We start from the raw sequence: 20,181 nt of genomic DNA on the forward strand, positions 1-20,181 counted from the left end.
CATGATGACCCTTGACCTCCTGAATCACTGGAATCGAGCGTTGCAGTGCCGTTGCTAAGGACAGCGACACTTTACGGCAGGTCAGCGAGATTTAATGCTACCGCTCATTTCATATTGCTCGCGGTAACGCCCATTTTCAAAAATGGAGACCAGGTGCTTTGAGACTAGGCGAGAAACCGGCGATCTGAAAACCCTTTTTTGCTGTCCACACCGGAAATAACACCCATTTTTAGGCGATAAGCACAAAAGTGGAAAATCTAGCCCCTGGTGTTTCCTGATTGAGTGACCGAGCGTCTCTTCGCAGGCACTGGTTATGGTGGCCTGGAAGGCAGACTCTTCGTCTCGGGGGTTATCGATGGTCGCCAGGTTGGCAATGATGCGCTGGCTGTATAGTGCTCTCTTTGCTGGGTCTTTGAGTGCCCTGGCATTGATTTTTCTATGGCATTGCTTCTGTTGCTGTCGTTGCTTTGGGGCTATATTAATGTCGATGATGGAGCGGATTAGGCGGTGGTCCGTCCAGCAGTCATCAGCTCCTGTCATGGCGCGGGTGATGCGCACATCCTTGGGATCCCTCGCTCAAACGATGATGTAGTTGAGCAGGTGCCAGTGTTTGGAGCGAGGGTATTGCCACGATGCCTTGTACTTGTACCTCTGGCAGAACAAGGTGTTGGTGATGACAAGGTCGTGTTCTAGGCATTTTGTCAGGAGCAGGGTACCGCTGGAGTTGGTTTTCCCTACCCCCGTCTCTGCCGATCACAACTCCCCAGAGGTCCATGTCCTTACCGACTCTGGCGTTGAAGTCACCAAGGAGGATCAGTTTGTCATCCGTAGGGACGCAGGACAGGGATTGTTCAAGGCTGGAGTAGAATACCCTCTTTGGCCTCATCTGTTGTGTTGAAAGTTGGGGCGTATGCACTGATAACTGTGGCTCACTGGTTCCAGGCTAGGGTGAGCTGGAGAGTCATGAGGCAATTGTTAATCCTGGAGGGGGAGTCTCAGAAGTGGTCAACCAGCTCGTTCTTGATGGTGAAACCAACTTCATGGAGGCGGCGTTCTACCTCTGGTTTGCCTTTCCGAAGAAAGTGTAACCTCCACCTTGTTCTTTGAGATGGCCTTCCCCTGCCCGCCGGGTCTCACTTAGGGCAGCGATGTCGACATCGAAGTGCCTTAAGTTCCTGGGCAATGATGGTGGTGCGGTGTTCCGGTCTGTATCTGTTAGGGTTGTCCATGAGGGTCCTCACTTTCCAGGTCCCGAACTTCATTTTGAAGGGTGGAAGATGCCTGTGCGTGAGTTCTTTTAACCGTGGGATGGCTGTTGCACACCAGCTACCACACGGGCGTAGCAGAGCAAGGTCTTGGTCCAGTGGCAAGGGGGTCCGAGCGACTGGAGACCAGGCTTTACTGTATGGGCCTAATTGCCTATGGTGGGGTGTGAGCCGTAAGCTCGGCACTAAGCAGCACCTTCAGGAGAGGTGGTGGGAGTTCTGAGGGGTGATGAGGGGAGGGGATGAGAGATGCTGGGGTCCTGTTCCATTTTAGATTCTCGAAGGGAGAAGTCAGAGTGGCCGCCACCATTACCCGCGCAACATGTCCGACAGGTGCTCCAGGCTCGCGCTGCCTCCGTTGTCAGGGAGACGCTTATTTATAAGTAACTAAGGGAGTAAACAGAGGATTGTCTATGAATGTAACTTACATGGACTTCCAGAAGACATTCAATAAGGTTCCAAATAAGAGACTGTTAGCTAAATTAAAGCTCATGGAATTGAAGGCAAATTATTGAACTGGTTAGGAGATTGGTTAGGCAGCAGAAGACAGAGTAGGAATAATAGGTATGACTTGAATTGGAAGGAAGTGACTACTGATGTCCCACAAGGATCTGTACTGTGGCCTCAACTATTCGCTATATTTATGAATGACTTTGATAACACAATAGAGAGCCATATATCCAAATTTGCTGATAACACAAAGATTGGTGGTAAAGTAAATAATGTCGATGGGAGCATAAAATTGCAAAGAGACATTGATAGATTAAATGAGTGGGTGAAACTGTGGCAGATGGATTTCAACACAGGTAAGTGTGAGGTGATCTCGGTTGGACCAAAAAAGGATAGATCCGGGTATTATTAAATGGTGAAAAGCTAGAAACAGTGGAGGCCAAAGAAATTTGAGATCCATGTGCACAGATCACTAAAATATAGTGGTCAGGTACAAAAAAATAATCAAAAAGTATGTTAACCTTTATAACTAGAGGGCTAGAATACAACAACAACAACAACTTATTTTTATATAGCGGATTCAAAGTAGTGAAACGTCCCAAGGTGCTTCACAGGAGTATTATGAGACAAAATATTTGACACGGAGCCACATAAGAAGAAATTAGGATAGGTGACCAAATGCTTGGTCAATGAAGTAGTTTTAAGGAGCGTCTTAAAGGAGGAGAGAGCGGTAGAGAGACGGAGAGTTATAGGCAGGGAATTCCAGAGCTTAGAGCTTAGGCAATAGAAGGCACGGCCACCAATGGTTGTGTGATTAGCGTCAGGGATGCACAAGTGGGCAGAATTAGAGGAGCGCAGACATGTCGGAGGGGCGGGTGGGGGAGGGGGTTGGAAGTGCGTGGGCTGGAGGAAATTACAGAGATAGGGAGGGACAAGGCTATGGAGGGACATCAAAACAAGGATGAGAATTTTGAAATTGAGGCGTTGCTTAACCGGGAACAAATTTAGGTCAGCAAGCACAGGGGTGATGGGTGAGTGGGACTTGGTGCAAGGTAGGACATGGGCAGCCAAGTTTTGGATCACCTCTAGTTTTTGTAGGATAGAATGTGGGAGGCCAGCCAGGTGTGCATTTGAATAGTCAAATCTAGAGGTAACAAAGGCATGGATGAGGGCTTCAGCAGTGGATGAGCTGAGGCAAGGGCGGAGCCGGGCAATGCTATGGAAATAAGTGGTCTTAGTTATGTTGCGGATATGTGGTCGGAAGCTCATTTCAGTCAAATTTGACACTAAGGTTGCGAATAGTCTGGTTGAGCCTCAGAAAGATGTTAGGGAGAGAGTTGGAGTCAGTTGCTAGGGAACGGAGTTTGTGGCAGGGACTGAAAACAATGGCTTCGGTCTTTCCAATATTCAATTGGAGAACATTTCTGCTCACCCAGAACTGGATGTCAGACAAGCAGTCTGACAACTTAGAGACCGAGGAGGGGTCGAGCGAAATGGTAGTGAGGTAGAGCTGGGTGTCATCAGCGTACATGTGGAGATTGATGCTGTGTTTTCGGATGATGTCACCAAGGAGCAACATGTAGATGAGAAATGGGAGGGGACCCAGTATAGATCCTTGGGGCACACCAGTGGTAACGATGCGGGGGCGGGAAGAGAAGCCAGTGCAGGTGATTTAACGGGAAGGAAGTTTTGCTACAGCTATACAAAGCCCTGGTTAGATCACATCTGGATTATACTGAGCCCCTAGGTACTGTGGGGGAGAGGAAGCTCGGACTTTAAATATAAATCATTACATCCAATTGCTGATTAGCCCAATCTGTACATTTTTATACACCATTCCAGATTTACCCAATTTATATAGTATTATAAGGGATACAGTCCTGAGCACTTTAGAAAGGACATATTGGCCGTGGAATGAGAGCACCCCAGATCTACCAATTATCAGGGTTCCAAGGATTAGATTATGAGAAGAGATTACATAAACTAGGCTTGTATTCTCTGGAGTATAGAAAGTTAAGAGGTGATTTGAATTAGGTTTTTAGGATTTTGAAAGGAATTGAAAAGGTAAATAGAGAGAAACTTTTTTCCGCTGGTGGGGTAGTCCATGACAAGGGAAAATAAGAGCCAGGCCATTCAGGAGGGAAGTTAATAAATACGTCTTCATGCAAAGGGTGGTAGAAATGTGGAACTCTCCCACAATAAGCAGTAGCTGCTAGCTCAATTAATTTTATATCTGGGATCGATAGCTTCAAGGATGTAAAAGGGTATGGAGCCAAAGCAGGTGGATGAAGTTAAGATCTCATTGAATGACGGAACAGCCTCAAACGCTGAATGGCCTCCTCCTGTATGTGAAAAAAAAAGTATGTAAAAAAACTGCTGGTATGGTCTGTAGGTTGACAGTTGACTGCTAAATGGGACTAAACAGGACGGAAAATTACAAATAATACTTCTCCGAATAATCGGTGGCACAATTTCTTAATGTCTAACCAGGTTTTGGCACCGCCACTGTGCTGTCTAAATCTGTACAATGTAAATTAAGAGCTATATATTCTGTGGATATTGTTATACGCTGTCTGATAGCACCCCAGGGCGAGAGGCAATTATTTGACCATTAACGGAGCAACTGTTGGGAAATAAGCGTGAAATCCGTTCACATTTTATTAGTAATAACAATTCAGTTGTAAACTAAACGGGAATGCAGGTTATAAATTGCACATGGAACGCGACTTCAAAATAGACATTGCACTAACTGGGAATGTGCGGGAGCTGGGAGCTGATCTCATTGTCAAACTTGTCTGCGTTTTAAGCTCCTGCCTCCTCTCACTTGAGCAACTCTTGCGTGCGGGGTTCACTCGACTTTTTGCCAACTATCTCACCCCTTGGAGACTGTCATTTAGCAACGTGCCTGCGTATTCTCACAAATCACTGTGCAGACCGAATCACATTCCTTAAACTGGATTAAAGATGTGAGTGAACAGATGGGGGGCGCATCCAAGCTCGGATATGGCTGTCCTTGAGCAGAATGGGAATGAGCCGATGAAGAGAGACTGCGAACCGATTGAGAGAGATGTTTGGATTATTTCTAGTTCATGGTATCAAGCTGCAAATCATCGGGGAGGGAGAAGGAAGAATTGGGGGCGAGTATATCATTAGCACGTGAATGAAGATAAAAGAGGGAGTTTACCGAGTGACGCACTGTAAAATCTTAACATTCAGAAACCTGAGTATAAACACATAAGCAAACAGAGACAGAATGACGTTGAGCGTTGAAGTAAAATTCATTTTGAAAGTACATGTATTGAAGGAGTTTCCGTGCCATGCAATTGGCCCATTGTCCAAACTCAAAGAGAATGTTCGGTTCATGTTATCCTGATGTTTACTACCAGGTTGCTAATAGTGACCACAGTGCGTGATTTGAATGTGCACGGATCCAAATAGCCATCCAACTCCACACCTTCCGCACACTGGGAATATAGACCCTGGCGGGAAGGAGCCCTTCACCTGGAGCTTGTAGCTGGAACTGGCACTGGGGAAAGGTAAGGTGGTACAGCGTGTCCCAGGAGATCGAACATCTGCCCCACGCTGCCTCACTCTCTATTCACTAGTTCCCGTATTGGAATGAGCTGAGGCGCAGGTTACAAAACTTCAGCATTGGGATTTAAATTGAGACTGAACAAAAGTCAAGGTTAAAGAATTCTAGAGATTGCTACACGTGAATGAGATTCCATAATCCGGAGAGTTCCTTTAAGTAAAGTAGATTGACTTTCCCAGGCCTTCTCTGAACGAATTTTATTTAATAGATATATTTATCAAAAATTGTATGTAATAATGCATAGTTGAAGCAAATCTGAAACCATATACAATGACATATCGATTGAGCAAATCGGGGATGGTGAACAATAACATGTATAGATTGGGTAAATCTGGAATGGTATACAAAACTGTATAGATTGGGCCATCCATTGGATGTAATGATTTATATTCGAAGTTCTGGCTCCCTCTCTCCCGCAGTGCCTACGGGCTCAGTACAATCCGCACTGTTTGTCTGATCTGACGAGCCGCACTCGGACTGACTGAATTGGGAACAATATTTTCACCCCAGTCACCCTGCAAATAAATGGGGTAAATGCCGTCTTTAATATCCTGTGTCTCATGTTCCCCAATAGGGAGAACATCTTGTGTGCTGGTTTTTAAAATCTAGTCAGAAACACCGTGATCTTAGAAAGTTTGAAATGAACACAAACATAATTTTAGCTAATTTTAAAGCAGGAAATGAGGGCAAACAATCAAGATAACCCTTGAATCCTCTAATGAAAACTACTTCTTGCACAATTGTAGCCATCGGCCACTGAAATGATAAAAATATAAACAGAAAATGCTGGAAATACTCAGCAGGTCAGGCAGCATACGTGGAGAGAAAAACAAGTTAACGATTCAGGTCGATGACCTTTCCTCAGAACTGGAAATATAGTAGTTTACAAGCAAGTTCAGGTTTCAGGGAAAGGGTGGGGGGGAGCGGTGGTGGTGCATAGGGGAAGATCTGTGATAAAGTAGATGACAGGAGTGATTAAATGACAGTGATGTCTGTAATCTGTAAGCACACAGCCTAATGATGGTTAATGTACCCCTTCTCGCAGAGGACAGATACCAAGAGGGCAACAGGAGCTGCGGGACAGCATGAGAGGCCAGTCCGTGCGGTGGAGTTTGGCGATAGCTTTCAGTCTCTGGTCACTCGCTGGTTCAGGTAACTAAGAATCGGTTCAAAACAATCCGACCACAGCCGAATGCTATCAGAAATCTTAACCGTCTGTGTATAGCAAGTGGGACAAGGTTTTCTAAATCACATTTACTGGATATTGAGCTGCATTTTAATCCGGTTGCAATAAATCGAAATAGAAACATAGAAATCCACAGCGCAGAAGGAGGCCATTTCGGCCCATCGTGTTCATGCCGGCCGACAAAGAGCCGCACGGTCCTCGGTCAGCAGCCCTGAAGGTTACATATAAACCTATGAGCAATGAACAATGGCGGGAAGTAAAGAGCACCAAGCCCAACCAATGCGCCCCACACAACTGCGATACTCCATGCACTGAAACATTCTACACTCCACCCCCAACCGGAGCCATGTGATCTCCCCTGGGAGAGGCAAAAACCAGATAAAAACCCAGGCCAATAGGGGAAAAAGAAATTGGGGTAAATTCCTCTCCGACCCATCCAGGCGATCAAAACTAGACCAGGAGATCACCTTGGTCGTATTCAATTCCCTGCAGTACTTACCATCGTATTTGCACCAGCCAACAAGAGGTAATCCCATTTACGAGTTTAAGGTCTGTAACCCAGCAGGTTATGGCACTTCAAGTGCCCATCCAACCACCTTTTAAATGTGGTGAGGGTTTCTGCATCCATCACCCTTCCAGGCAGTGAGTTCCAGACCCCCACAACCCTCTGTGTGAAGAAGCTTCCCCTCAAATCCCCTCTGAACCTTCCACCAACCATTTTAAAACTATGCCCCCTCGTAATTGACCCCTCCACCAAGGGAAATAGGCCCTTGCTATGCACTATATCCAGGCCCTTCAAAATTCTGTACAGTTCAATGAGGTCTCCTCTCCGCCTCCTCTGTTCCAATGAGAACAAACCCAGCCTATCCAATCTGTCCCCATAGCTAAGATTCTCCATTCCAGGCAGCAGCCTAGTAAATCTCCTCTGCACCCTCTCTAGTGTAATTGCGTCCTTCCTTTAATACGGCGACCAGAACTGCATGCTGTACTCCAGCTGTGGCCTAACCAGAGTATTATATAATTTAAGCATAACCTCCCTGCTTTTGTACTCTATGCCACAGCCAATAAAGGCAAGCATTCCATATGCCTTCTTAACCATCTTATCCACCTGGCCTGCTACTTTCAGGGATCCGTGGACAAGCACTCCAAGGTCCCTTTGTTCATCTACACTTTTAAGTGGCCTGCCGCTTAATGTGTATACCCTTTCCTTATTAGCCCTCCCAAAGTCCAAATTAAATTCCATTTGCTCTCCTGACCAATAGATTGATATCCTCCTGCAGTCCATGACTTTCCTCTTCATTATCAACCACACAGCTAATTTTAGTGTCATCTACAAACTTCTTAGTCAAAACCCCTATAATCAAATCTAGATCATTGATGTATACCACAAAAAACAAGGGACTGAGCCCTGCGGAACCCCACTGGAAACACCTTTCCCGTCACAAAAACATCCATCAACCATTACCCTTTGCTTCCTACCTCTAAGCCAATTTTGGATCCAACTTGCCACTTTGCCCTGGATCCCATGGGCTTTTACCTTCATGACCAGTCTGCCATGTGGAACCTTACCAAAAGCTTTGCTGAAGTCCATATACACTACATTGTATGCACTGCCCTCATCGACCCTCCTGGTTACCTCCTCGAAAAATTCAATCAGATTAGTCAAACACGATATGCCCTTAAAAAATGGCTGACTGTCCCTAATTAATCCTTGCCTTTTCAAATGTAGCTATATCCTGTCCTTCAGAATTTTTTCCAATAATTTTCCCATCACTAAGGTTAGGCTGACAGGCCTATAATTACTCGGCCTATCCCTTTCTCCCTTCTCAAACAAGGATATCACATTAGCAGTCCTCCAGTCCTCCGGCACCATGCCCAAATCCAAAGAGGACTGGAAAATGATGGATGCAAAGTATTCATTAAGAACCTTACCAACATCTTTCGCTTCCACACAAAGATTACCCTCATGGTCTCTAATAGGCCCTATCCTTTCTTTAGTTACCCTCTTGCTCTTAATATATTTACATCTTTGGGTTTTCGTTAATTTTACTAGCCAATAATTTTTCATACTCTCTCTTAGCATTCCTAATATCCTTTTTAATTTTACCTCTTAACTTTCTATATTTCTCCAAAGATTCAGTAGTATTTAGCCTTCGGTATATGACATAAGCTTCCCTTTTTTTCTTTATCCTCCCCTATAAGTCCCGAGACATCCAGGGGGCACTAGAATTATTATTCTCATCCTTTTTCTTTAAGGGCACATGTTTGGCCTGAACCTTCCAGATCTCCTCCTTGAATGCCTCCCGCTGTTCCGACACTGATTTACCCACAAATAGCTGTTTCCAGTCCACTGTGGCCAAATCACTCCTCAACTTAGCAAAGTTAGATTTTCCCCATTTTGGAACTTTTATTCCAGGCCTATTCTTGTCCTTATCCATAACTAACTTGAATCTGACTGAATTATGGTCACTGGCACCCAAGTGCTCGCCCACTAATACCCCTTCAACCTGCCCAGCTTCATTCCCCAAAACTAAATCCAAAAATGCCCCCTCTCATGTTGGGCTTGTTACATACTGACTAATAAAGTTCTCTTGAATGCGTTTTAAGAATTTCACACCCTCAATCAATATTAGGATAGTTAAAATCCTCTACTATTACTGCCCTATGGTTTTTAGACTTCAGAGCAATTTACCTCTATATTTGCTCCTCTATCTCCCTCCCACTGTTTGGAGGTCTATAATACACGCCCAGCAGTGTGATCGCCCCTTTTTTATTTTTCAATTCAACTCATATGGTCTCTTTTTATTATCCCTCTAACATATCATCCCTCCTCACCGCTGTAATACGAATCTAAATTTACACAGGGTTATTGAACGAAGTTAACCAAGAGCTATCATCTGTCTGTGTCTGTCTCTCTCACTCTGTCTAGCTGTCTGTCTGTCTCTGTCTATCTATCTATCTATCTATCTATCTATCTATCTATCTATCTATCTATCTATCTGTCTGTCTGTCTGTCTGTCTGTCTGTCTGTCTGTCTGTCTGTCTGTCTGACTGTCTGTCTCTCTCTCTGTCTATCTGACTGTCTCCATTTGTCTCTGTCTGTCTCTATCTCTATCTGTCGTTGTCTGCCTCTGTCACTTTTTCTGACTATCTGTCTCTGTGTGTCTCTCTCTCTCTCTCTGTCTCTCTCTCTGTGTCTCTCTCAGTCTCTGTCTGTCTGTCTGTGTCCCTTTGCCTCTCTCTGTCTCTCTGTGTGTCCCCCTCTGTGTCTGTCTGTCTCAGTCTCTGTCTGTCTGTCTCTGTGTGTGTGTCTCTTTGCCTCTTTCTGTCTCTGTGTGTCTCTCTCTGTCTGTCTCTTTTTGTCTCTGTTTGTCTCTGTGTGTGTCTCTTTGCCTCTCTGATTCTCTTGCTCTGTGTCTCTCTAAGTCTCTGTCTGTCCATCTCTCTCAGTCTCTGTCTGTCCATCTCTCTGTCTCTGTCTCTGTCTCTGGCTCTGTCTCTCACTGCCTCTCCCTGTCTCTCCCTGTCTCTGTCTGTCTGTCTCCATCTGTTTCTGTTTGTCTCTCTCTCTACCTCTGTCTCTCTGTCTCTGTCTCAGTCTCTTTGTTTTATTTTTTATTTTTTATTTTTCAGTTTCCCAAACCGTTCCCAAAGTTTTTTGGATCCATCCTCGATATGGCAGCAAAAATGGAGCAACCAGGCTGACGATCAAAGGGCAGGGTAAGGAAGATTCACCTCCTTCCACAATGAGCTGATTGATAAACCTTTCCTGCTGGTTCTAATATACTTTGACTGCTTTCACAGGATTCTCGGGAGAAAATCAGTTTAACTATGGAGCAGGAAATGAAAAGTTGGGCAACAGCGTGCAGTTGGTATCGGAAACCAGATCCATCCCCTGCGATGTGGAGAAAGATTCCAGCCACGAAACACAGATCATTTGCTACACCAGGTAGAAGTACATTCAGTCTCGGTATGCTGGCTCGCTCTGCAACTGGGCAACTGGGTTACTAAATGTTAGAAAACTCACCACCTAGATAGAAAATTTATATATAGAATCATACAATACAGAAGGAGACCATTCAGCCCATCGTGCCTGTGCCGTCTCTTCAAAAGAGCTATCCAGTTATTCCCACTCTTGATTAAACTTCAGAAGAAAGCCACAAGACTTGGGAGGGGTTCCGAAGCCAAAAGGCTGTGCCAATCTGCACCTAAATTCAATCTAATTAAATGAGGAGACGGTGAGCCCCTTATTGGGCGAGTGGATTTTGTCAGTTATTTGATTTGAACTCTCAGACACCCAGCTGATCAAAGTGAAGGATTTTAAATTCTGCTTTAGTTATTGATAGAGTTTTGCTGATGTTTCATAAAAGGTACAGTGTGTAAAAGGTGTCCCTTTGGCTTAAATGAATGTTTTCTCTTTGTTTTAGACCTCTACCGGAAGACACCTATCACCCTGTAGTGAGTGTAGACGGGGTTCCTATTGATGACAGCAACAGGATGACTTTTTATGTAAGTGGAATGTTTTTACACTCACACACTTACACGAGGATGCACTCCCACTCCAAGCCCTTTATGTGCTGCTTATACGATGATGTTCTTGATTAGTAAATATAATGGGAAGCATTAACCGATTAAGAAACCACATTGTGATCCTAACATTTAAAAATATATCAAACTTTGGGACTTTAAGGTGTAGTCACTGTTGGCTCGGGTCCATATTCCATTTCTTGTAAGGGGGTAGATTTTCACCCACACTGCCTGGGCTGTAATCTGAAGGAGTGGATCATTAAAGAACCAGCCCGAATTTCATTCCATGCATATGCAACTCTTCCCCATTACGTTTAGAAAAAGACCAACTGTTGGGAATAGGGGGCTACAAGAGTATAACACCCGCCTTCCAACTGAAGCTCAAGACCATGATTTCACCAGTGACTAATTTATGATTTTTCTTTTAACAGATAAGAGACTATAATACCCCAACCATTGTTGAGATTTCTCCAGTGTCTGGATTGCCAGGTCTGTACTAAAATCATGTTCTTAGATATTTTCACAACAGGTCAGAGAAGAAAGTCTCTCCAAAACGCTGCACATGCTACTTACATTTCTTATCCAGCTTCCCATGGCAACAGTGTGCAAATAGGGACAAGTCTCAATTGAGGAATGGATAAATTTTGTTATATTCATGAAACACGCAGACCGATTGATAATCTCACCGGCTCGTATAGTTCAGGAGCTAAGTAAGAAGAGAGCAGTTCAGCTTTAGCGAAGCAGCTAACAGTTGATCCTCTTAGACAAGACTTGGCATTGCATTTCCTACCTATAGATCCCTTCTCACATCAATAATTCTTTGTGCTCTCTACAACACTGTGTTTCAGCTTCTGCACAAAGGGTAGTAGACATCTGGAACTCTCTCCTGCAAAAAACTTTTGAGGCTGAGGGTCAGTTGAACATTTCAAATCTGAGGTTGATAAGATTTTTGTTGGGCACTGAGGTGGGTAGATGATGTTAAGAAACAGATCAGCCATGATCTAACTGAATGGCAGAACATGCTCGAAGGGCTGAATGGCCTATTCCTGTTCCTATGTTCCTATAGGATAAGGACAGCAGGTTTCCTTCCATAAAGATTAGTGAACCAGTTTTTTTTTAAATGACAATCCAACAGCTTCATGGTCACTTTATCTGGTGCCAGATTTTTATTTCCAGATTCAGTTAAAAAAAAATTGAATTCAAATTCTCAAACTGCCCTGGAAAGTATTCGAGATGTTCATTAAGCTTAAAGAGGAAACGTGTCGGGACCTGGCTTTGGGCCCTGGATCTCTGCAGGTTTCTGCTGACCTCAGGCTCTAATTTTGGCGGCAGATTGACGGAACACTGATCTCCCACTGAAGTTACTGCGCGACATCAAGACACCCCTCGCCCCCCTACCCCATCCCCTCACTATGGGAATTCAGAGCCAATTACATCCACAGCTTCATACCTCAGCTGTCTCTCCATTTATATTTCTGGTCCTTGTAACCACCTTCCACTTCATCTCACCCCCACCTCCTGCCTCCAACTTGGAACTGTTTTGTCCCTTTTAATTTCTGTCTTTTTCTGAACTGTTCACTGTCTTACCAAGCTGGTTTTTCATCATTTTTTGTGCTTTTTATGCCCTTTGACAGTCTGATGGAGATGACCATTGCATATCATCCAGCAGTTTGTAGCCTTTGCAGCTTCTCTGTAACCACAGCGGGCTCATCCTCCACTCCACATGATTTCTTCTTCCAATAGTGCCATGGGATCTTTTACGTCCACCTGAGAGGGCAGCAGGGCCTCAGGTTAATGTCTCATCTGAAAAACTGAACCTCTGACAGTGATGCACTACCTCAGTACTGCACTGAAGTGTCGGCCTAGATTATGTGCTCAAGTTTCTGGAGTGGAACTTGTACTCACGACGTTTGAAAATAGCACCTGTGTTAATGTTATGACAAGTTCTAACTTTGTATACTGTGCTTCAGTGTCAAAATTCTTTGAATTTTTTAATTTCCTTTGCTATTTCTGATTTCCCTTTGGTTTATAGGCCAACTCATTACTATCCGTGGGAGAATTTTTACTGATATCTACGGCAGTGATATATCAGAGGGTGCCAATCACAGAAACACCAGGATTTTGAGGTAAAAAGTACCTTTGAGTAAACTATGTAGACGCAGCCCAGCCATGCACATGATGCAGTATGGATCCAGCTCGAGGGACAGAATGGCTTACTCCTGTTTCTGCGTTGTCTGTTGTATGAGAGCAGCTTCTCGATCAGGGTCTTGGTTTGTGGCTCAGCCAGAGTACTGAATTGAGATAAATTATGATGATGCACAGACTTTTTCTTAACCATTTTAATTCATCATCGCTGGGTCGCAATCCTGGAACTCACGACCGAACAGGAGTGTAGAAGATCACGGCTTGTGATAAAGAAAGGAAGTTTGGGTTGTCCTTGTCCTTGAGAATCCTCAAACTAAAATATCTAGTCAAAAGAACCTAGCACGCGCAGTAAGGCGAAGCCTTTGTAGCACATCAGAGGATGATCATTGAATCAATCCTTTTCAAGAAGTTTGCTTTTATTCTCCTAGTAATGTACCTTACCCTGTTAGTAGATGGAGTCTAATGGGATTTGTAGATTGGTAAAGCTACTTTACCTGTGTTTCTCAAAACTTGGTCTTTTTTTTATTTAGAATGAAAATCCTTGAAAATAAAAGTTATAAACAGAAACTGCAAATAACTATGAATAATTAATCACGTAACATGTTTTTCAATTCCAGAGTCTACGCTGGAGGAATGCTTTGTGAACTTCTTCATCCTGATTCGGATATGTTGTGAGTTTTGTTATACAGATTGCAAAATAGTTATGGATGAGAAAGTTCAATTCGGTCAGCATTAGTTCATCCATCCGATCTGATCCTAAAGTTCTCCCACAGCAGTACCCAATTAAGTGATCCAGGTCTTTCATTTCCATATTTTGTCCAACTCATTCTGTAATTTCTGAGTTGCCGCCTGCGATTCCAGTGTCCCTTGTAGTTAAGTGTCATCTGCAAATTTGCTCAATTTGGGTTTGTGCGCCCAAGCCATTGTTATAAATTAGAAACAATGGCAGTCTGAACAATGCTCCCTGGGGCACTCCATTCTGTACTCTCCCCCACTCCTCTAAGTAGTGCATGTTATTTTCCACTCTTCGGCCAATAGATTTGAATTGGTCTTAGGCAGCAGTGCAAAATGAGAGATTTCGAATCTATAGCCTGATTTTCATTTCCGTTCAAGTTGATTCACTATTACCCAGTTTGCACTTCAGCCCTAAGATCATTTTCACCACCAATTTCTTATCCAGACCCAAATCTTGCCCTGAATCTTTGCAACTTTCAGCTTGATGAACAGTCTTTCAGGTCAAGAAATTTTCTGGAAGTCTGGGCGCAACACGTTGTAAGGCTTACCACAGTACACGAATAAAGGATTTCATTTACAGATTCAATCCTTCCATTAAATTAATGAATTTTGCAAAGCAGCTTTATTGGCAATGTTTATAATAATATTGAAAACATGCAAGCTTTTATTTTACACTTGTAGGTATGGTTTGAAACTTGACTATAAGCACAGTGACAAAGGTACAATGACTTGCAAAATGACTGGAACATATGTTGGTAAGGCTTTTATTTGTTTCATTAATGTTCTATAAGTTACATTCTAAAAGCAGTAACTAGTACGACATCACAACTTGTAAATGTTTATTTCAGGTCACCACAATGTGAGTTTCATTTTGGACAATGGCTACGGAAGGTAAGATATTTACAACACCGAACAGGATGCAAATTTGAAGTTTTACAATAGTAATTATATAGCAACCGGCTCTGTGTGGAGTTGTACCATGGTCCCTATGCAATTATACAGTATTAATTACATAGCACCAGTTACAATTTACTTTTCATTTGCTCCAAATATATCTCCACTGTGTTGAAAATGTATCACTTTATTTTGATTGGGGATCTTCATTTTTCAGGAAACTTTGAACAATATTCAATGTTTAGCACAGACCTGATTATGGGGCGGGGGCCGGGGGGCGGGCGGGGGGGGGTGGGGTTTGCATGTCTTGTTATCTAACTGGGTATATTATATCTCCAAGATGGTAAATACAGAGGGCTGTTGATATATATATATATATATATTCATATCATATGTGTATGTATATAGTATATATAGAAAGAAATACTTGCCTTTATACAGTGCCTTGCATGAACACCAGACGTCTCAAAGCGCTCTACAGCCAATAAAGTGGTTTTGGAGTGTAGTCATTGTTGTAATGTGGGAAACGCGACAGAAAATTTGTGCACAGCAAGCTTTCACAAACAGCAATGTGATAATGATCAGATAATCTGTTTATACAGCTGTTGATTGAGGGATAAATATTGGCCAGGACACCAGGGATAACTCCCCTGCTCTTCTTTGAAATAGTGCCATGGGATCTTTTATATCCACCTGAAAGAGCAGATGGGACCTTGGTTTAATGCCTCATCTGAAATACGGCACTTCTGACAGTGCAGCACTCCCTCAGCACTGCATTGGGGTGTCAGGTTAGATTTATGTGCTCAAGTCCCTGGAGTGGGTCTTGAACCCACAATCTTCTGACTCAGAGGTGAGAGTGCAATCCACTGAGCCACAGCTGACACAGTATGTATATAGTATATATGTATGTATATATTATATATATCCCTGGAGAAATTCCACCAACGATGTTTCCGCAAGATCCTACAAATCCCCTGGGAAGACAGACGCACCAAGATTAGTGTCCTCAACCAGGCCAACATTCCCAGCATTGAAGCAGTGACCACACTTGATCAGCTCCACTGGGTAGGCCACATAGTCCGCATGCCAAACACGAGACTCCCAAAGCAAGCACTCTACTCGGAACTCCTTCACATCAAACGAGCCAAAGGTGGACAGCAGAAACATTACAAGGACACCCTCAAAGCCTCCCTGATAAAGTGCAACATCCCCACTGACACCTGGGAGACCCTGGCCAAAGACCGCCCTAAGTGGGGGAAGCGCATCCGGGAGGGCGCTGAGCACCTCGAGTCTCATCGCCAAGAGCATGCAGAAATCAAGCGCAGGCAGCGGAAAGAGCGTGCGGCAAACCTGTCCCACCCACCCCTTCCCTCAACGACTATCTGTCCCACCTGTGACAGAGACTGTGGTTCTCGTATTGGACTGTACAACCACCTATGAACTCATGTTAAGAGTGGAAGCAAGTCTTCCTCGATACCGAGGGGCTGCCTATGATGATGATGATGATATATATGTATGTATAAAATAATAATTTTCCAAAAAATATATTCCAAAATGCATCTTTGTAATATTTCATAGTATTAGACATTAGATTGAAACTGTTTTATAATTCACAATATACAAAACACTGAAGCAGACAGATCTCCTGCTTTGTTTTAATTGTAAATTGCTACGATCTTTTCCACTGCAGGTCTTTGCCTCATGTGAAAACTTACTTTGTTTCTTCTCTCAATAAGCTCAGTATGTTCCAAACCTACGCAGGTAAGGACACCGTCATTTACTTGGGTTAACTGGCTGTGATTCCTTATCTTGTTGTGCACAGTTATGTTGACTGTGGAGTTATAGGCTGGTATCACCATCTCCATAACTCCTAGGCATGGGCAGTATCTCAGATATCAAAGTTAACAACAACTTACATTTACATAGCGTCTTTAATGTAGTAAAACAACCAAAGGCACTTCACAGGAGCGTTCTCATATAAAATTTGACACCAAGCCACATAAGGGGATAGTAGGGCAGAGGACCAAAAGCTTGGTCAAAGAGGTAGTTTGTAAGGAGTGTCTTAAAGGAGGAGAGAGAGGTGGAGAGATTTAAGGAGGGAATTCCAGAGCTTGGGGCCTAGGCAGCTGAAGGCACAGCCACCAATGGTGGGACGATTAAAACCAAGGATGCGCAAGAGGCCAGAATTGGAGAAGCGCAGAGATCGTGGAGTGTTGTAGGGCTGGAGGATATAAGGAAGGGCGAAGCCATGGAGGGTGTCATGTATGTAGACCATGTATACTAACTGTATAGTCACATAAGGTGTGCCACCAGAGGGCACTGCGGTGGGTGACCTGAGGGTCATCTGCATAGGTGTGCAAGGCCCAGTATAAAAGGCTGCCCACCATGCTTGTGCCTCACTGTGGAATTACAATAAATGGGACTAAGATCACAACAGCTCAATTACAATACTAGACTTTGTGGAGTAATTCATAAGAGTATTAAAGACATAACAACTGGCGACGAGATTACGAACTTTCACGCAAAAATGACTAACGGTGCGTTAGAAAAGTTCTCAGAGGGTGAAGATTGGGAAGCCTTTATGGAGCGGCTCGACCAATATTTTGTAGCAAACGACCCGGTAGGCAATGATCCGGCCACGCTGGCAGATAAGCGCAGAGCTATCCTGTTGACCAGTTGTGGGCCCATGGTCTACGGCCTCGTCAGGGACTTGCTTGCACCAGAGAAAACAAAGACCAAGTCATACGAAGAGCTGAAAGTGCTAATTCGGGACCAACTCAAACCGAAGGAGAGCATCCTCACGGCCAGGCATCGATTCTATACACACCGCAGCCCCGAGGGCCAGGAAATCGCAAAGTACGCTGCCGACCTCAGGAGGCTGGCAGGACTGTGTGAATCCGGCGCATCCCTCGCCGATGCGTTGCGGGACATCTTTGTAATTGGCATCAGTCAAGAGGCCCTTCTTCACAGGCTACTGTCTGCCGAAACCACCGTCACTCTACAGAAGGCCATCAGCATCAGCCAGGTGTTCATGACCTCAAGCTGCAGCTCCAAGCAAATGATGACTCACTCTCAGGACTCAAACCCGGCAAGTACTGTAAATAGAATGGCACATTTCACAGGCAGATCTGTTGAATATGAATCTGCCCAGGGCAGAGCGTACAGGCCCCCGAGTCCTTCAACTCAGAGTACACCGAGGGGTGCAAACGTAAGTCGAGTAGCACCATGCTGGCGTTGCGGAGGTAATCACAGGACTCATTAGTGTCGGTTCAGAGACTATGTGTGCAAAGGCTGCAGCACAAAGGGCCACCTCTAGCGAATGTGCAAAAGAGCTGTGACTCACCACGTGGAAGAGGAGTCAGCAGATGGCTGTGAATCCAGCGCGGATTACGAGGAGATGGCTAGAGAGGCAGCTCAGTCCCAGGACGAAGTGTATGGAGTATATACCTGCACCACAGATTGTCCTCCAGTGATAATAGAAGTCGAGATAAATGGTCTTCATGAAAGTGGACACGGTGGCAAGTCAGTCAGTAATGAGGCAGGAAGCCTTTGAGAGGCTACGGAACGATCAAGCTGAACGACCCAAGCTGGTCCCGGTTCAGGCAAAGCTGCGCACCTACAGCAAGGAACTGATATCAGTTGTTGGTAGTGTGGATGTAAGTGTATCCCATAATAGCGTGGTGCACAATTTACTATTGTGGATTGTTTCAGGTGATGGACCAATGCTACTTGGAAGAAGATGGATGGGGAAGATTCATTGGAACTGGGAAGACCCTCCTGCAATCGACGTCCCCTGTGCTTCGGTTGGACCAGTCACTGGAGAGCAGATCCGCGCAGCCCCCGAGGCACAGACCGCTCATCACGACTGCGTGGCGATGATCCGGCCGAGATGACCCGAACGCACCTTCCCGGTTTCAGTGACGGACTCCTGGGGAGGAAGATTGGATCCGAGGGCACCTTCCCAGCTTCAGTGGCAGAATCCCTGGGAAAGAAGGTTGTGGCAGTCGACATCATGGACAGGGAAAAGATGGCGTCCAAACCACGAGGTGCAGCGCTAATGGAGCAACGACACGTGGTTCCACGCAAGGAAGACGATTGGGGTAAAAGTAGTAAGGCCATTTTAAAAGAGGCCAGCAACCCGCCATTTTTGAATGAACTGCTTGAAATTGGTAACCAATGTAAAAGTCCAGCTTTAACGAGGAAAATGTTGTTGAGCGATGTTGGGTGCAAATTGCAATCAGCCAATGTAGCGGGTGAACACCTAAAGGTTGTATACAAGTCCAGCGGGCTACCCAATGCTGTAGCCTGCGTCCCCGGGACCAGAATGATGTATCATAAAGTGTCCCCACAGCTGACAGAAGTAGACAAGCCCCGGAGAGCAGAGGCACCGATAGCGATACCCTGCCTCAGATCGGTTTAACATTGCAGGCACCCAATGGCATGAACCGCCACGGGCCAGAAACAGTAAACTGCGCCTCTGCTCACAGTCGGCTACCGTCGCCCACCATCCGGGTGAAAAAGGCGCAGCCCACAAATCCACTCATCACCATGGCAATGCCCAAGAGCGAAGGGTTACCCACAGTGGCTCCTCCGAATGGGAACTGGACCAGCCAGGATCCCAAACTAGAGAGTGCTCACAACAGTGCCATCAAGGAAAGCGAATCAGCAGTCCCCTGCGAACTGCTAGACAAGATGAGGCAGCCCCACCGTCGCTTAGACGAAACGCTCACTCACTCAGACCGCTTCCCACGCGACACTGTGCAACCGAAAAGGACAGTGAGGTCACAGACACATCAGCTGGACACTAGGAGTAACGGCAAGAGCCCTGAGCTCCAGCAACTCGAGCAAAATGAGCTCACCTCACTCACAGACACACTAGCATGGGACGCAGCATCGCCAGCAGACAACCCAGATCTCATCTGGCCGTGCTGGAACTAGATTGTCCTTGTGTACCTGTATTGATATACCTGTACTAATCATGTAAATGTACCACACGAAAAGAAACACAACTGTAATCTGTTATGTCTCAAATAAAGCAATGTGACTGAGTACTGTAGACTTGAGTAAGTGTGACCTGAGTCTTTTTATTCTGACTCCAGAGTGCTGGTACAGCATGGGAGACCTGCTTATATGCAGTGCTCCCAAGGGATGCTGGGATCCCTTGGGACTCCAACAGATGCACCCTCTGGTCGAATGCTGGTTACAAAGTGTTGCATACATAACATCACTCCCCCGCCAAAGTCAATAGTACACTTATTTACAGGGTGTGGCGACCTGGGGCTTTCCGCTCCCTAGTTGATCGTCTCGGTACAAACACAGATGCAGTTGAGTTGGTTGGGCCTTCGCTGGGCTGCTGCACAGCTGGCCTTGCTGGGCTGCTGGGGATG

At 44.9% G+C, this 20,181-nt stretch overlaps 1 protein-coding gene across 1 annotated transcript in view; it reads left to right on the forward strand.

The window, feature by feature from the left end:
- Positions 1–20,181, forward strand: part of pkhd1l1.1 (PKHD1 like 1, tandem duplicate 1) — a 402,260-nt gene that overhangs the window by 28,212 nt on the left and 353,867 nt on the right. The window contains exons 2-11 of the mRNA XM_070881087.1: positions 6,353–6,459; positions 10,127–10,213; positions 10,298–10,442; positions 10,921–11,002; positions 11,452–11,509; positions 13,053–13,146; positions 13,783–13,836; positions 14,582–14,655; positions 14,749–14,791; positions 16,485–16,555. Of these exons, the coding sequence (XP_070737188.1) occupies positions 6,353–6,459; positions 10,127–10,213; positions 10,298–10,442; positions 10,921–11,002; positions 11,452–11,509; positions 13,053–13,146; positions 13,783–13,836; positions 14,582–14,655; positions 14,749–14,791; positions 16,485–16,555 (815 nt within the window). The remainder of the gene's footprint in view (positions 1–6,352; positions 6,460–10,126; positions 10,214–10,297; positions 10,443–10,920; positions 11,003–11,451; positions 11,510–13,052; positions 13,147–13,782; positions 13,837–14,581; positions 14,656–14,748; positions 14,792–16,484; positions 16,556–20,181) is intronic.

The sequence above is a fragment of the Pristiophorus japonicus genome, chromosome 1 (genome assembly GCF_044704955.1).
Source record: "Pristiophorus japonicus isolate sPriJap1 chromosome 1, sPriJap1.hap1, whole genome shotgun sequence".
Taxonomy (NCBI): Eukaryota; Metazoa; Chordata; class Chondrichthyes; family Pristiophoridae; genus Pristiophorus; species Pristiophorus japonicus.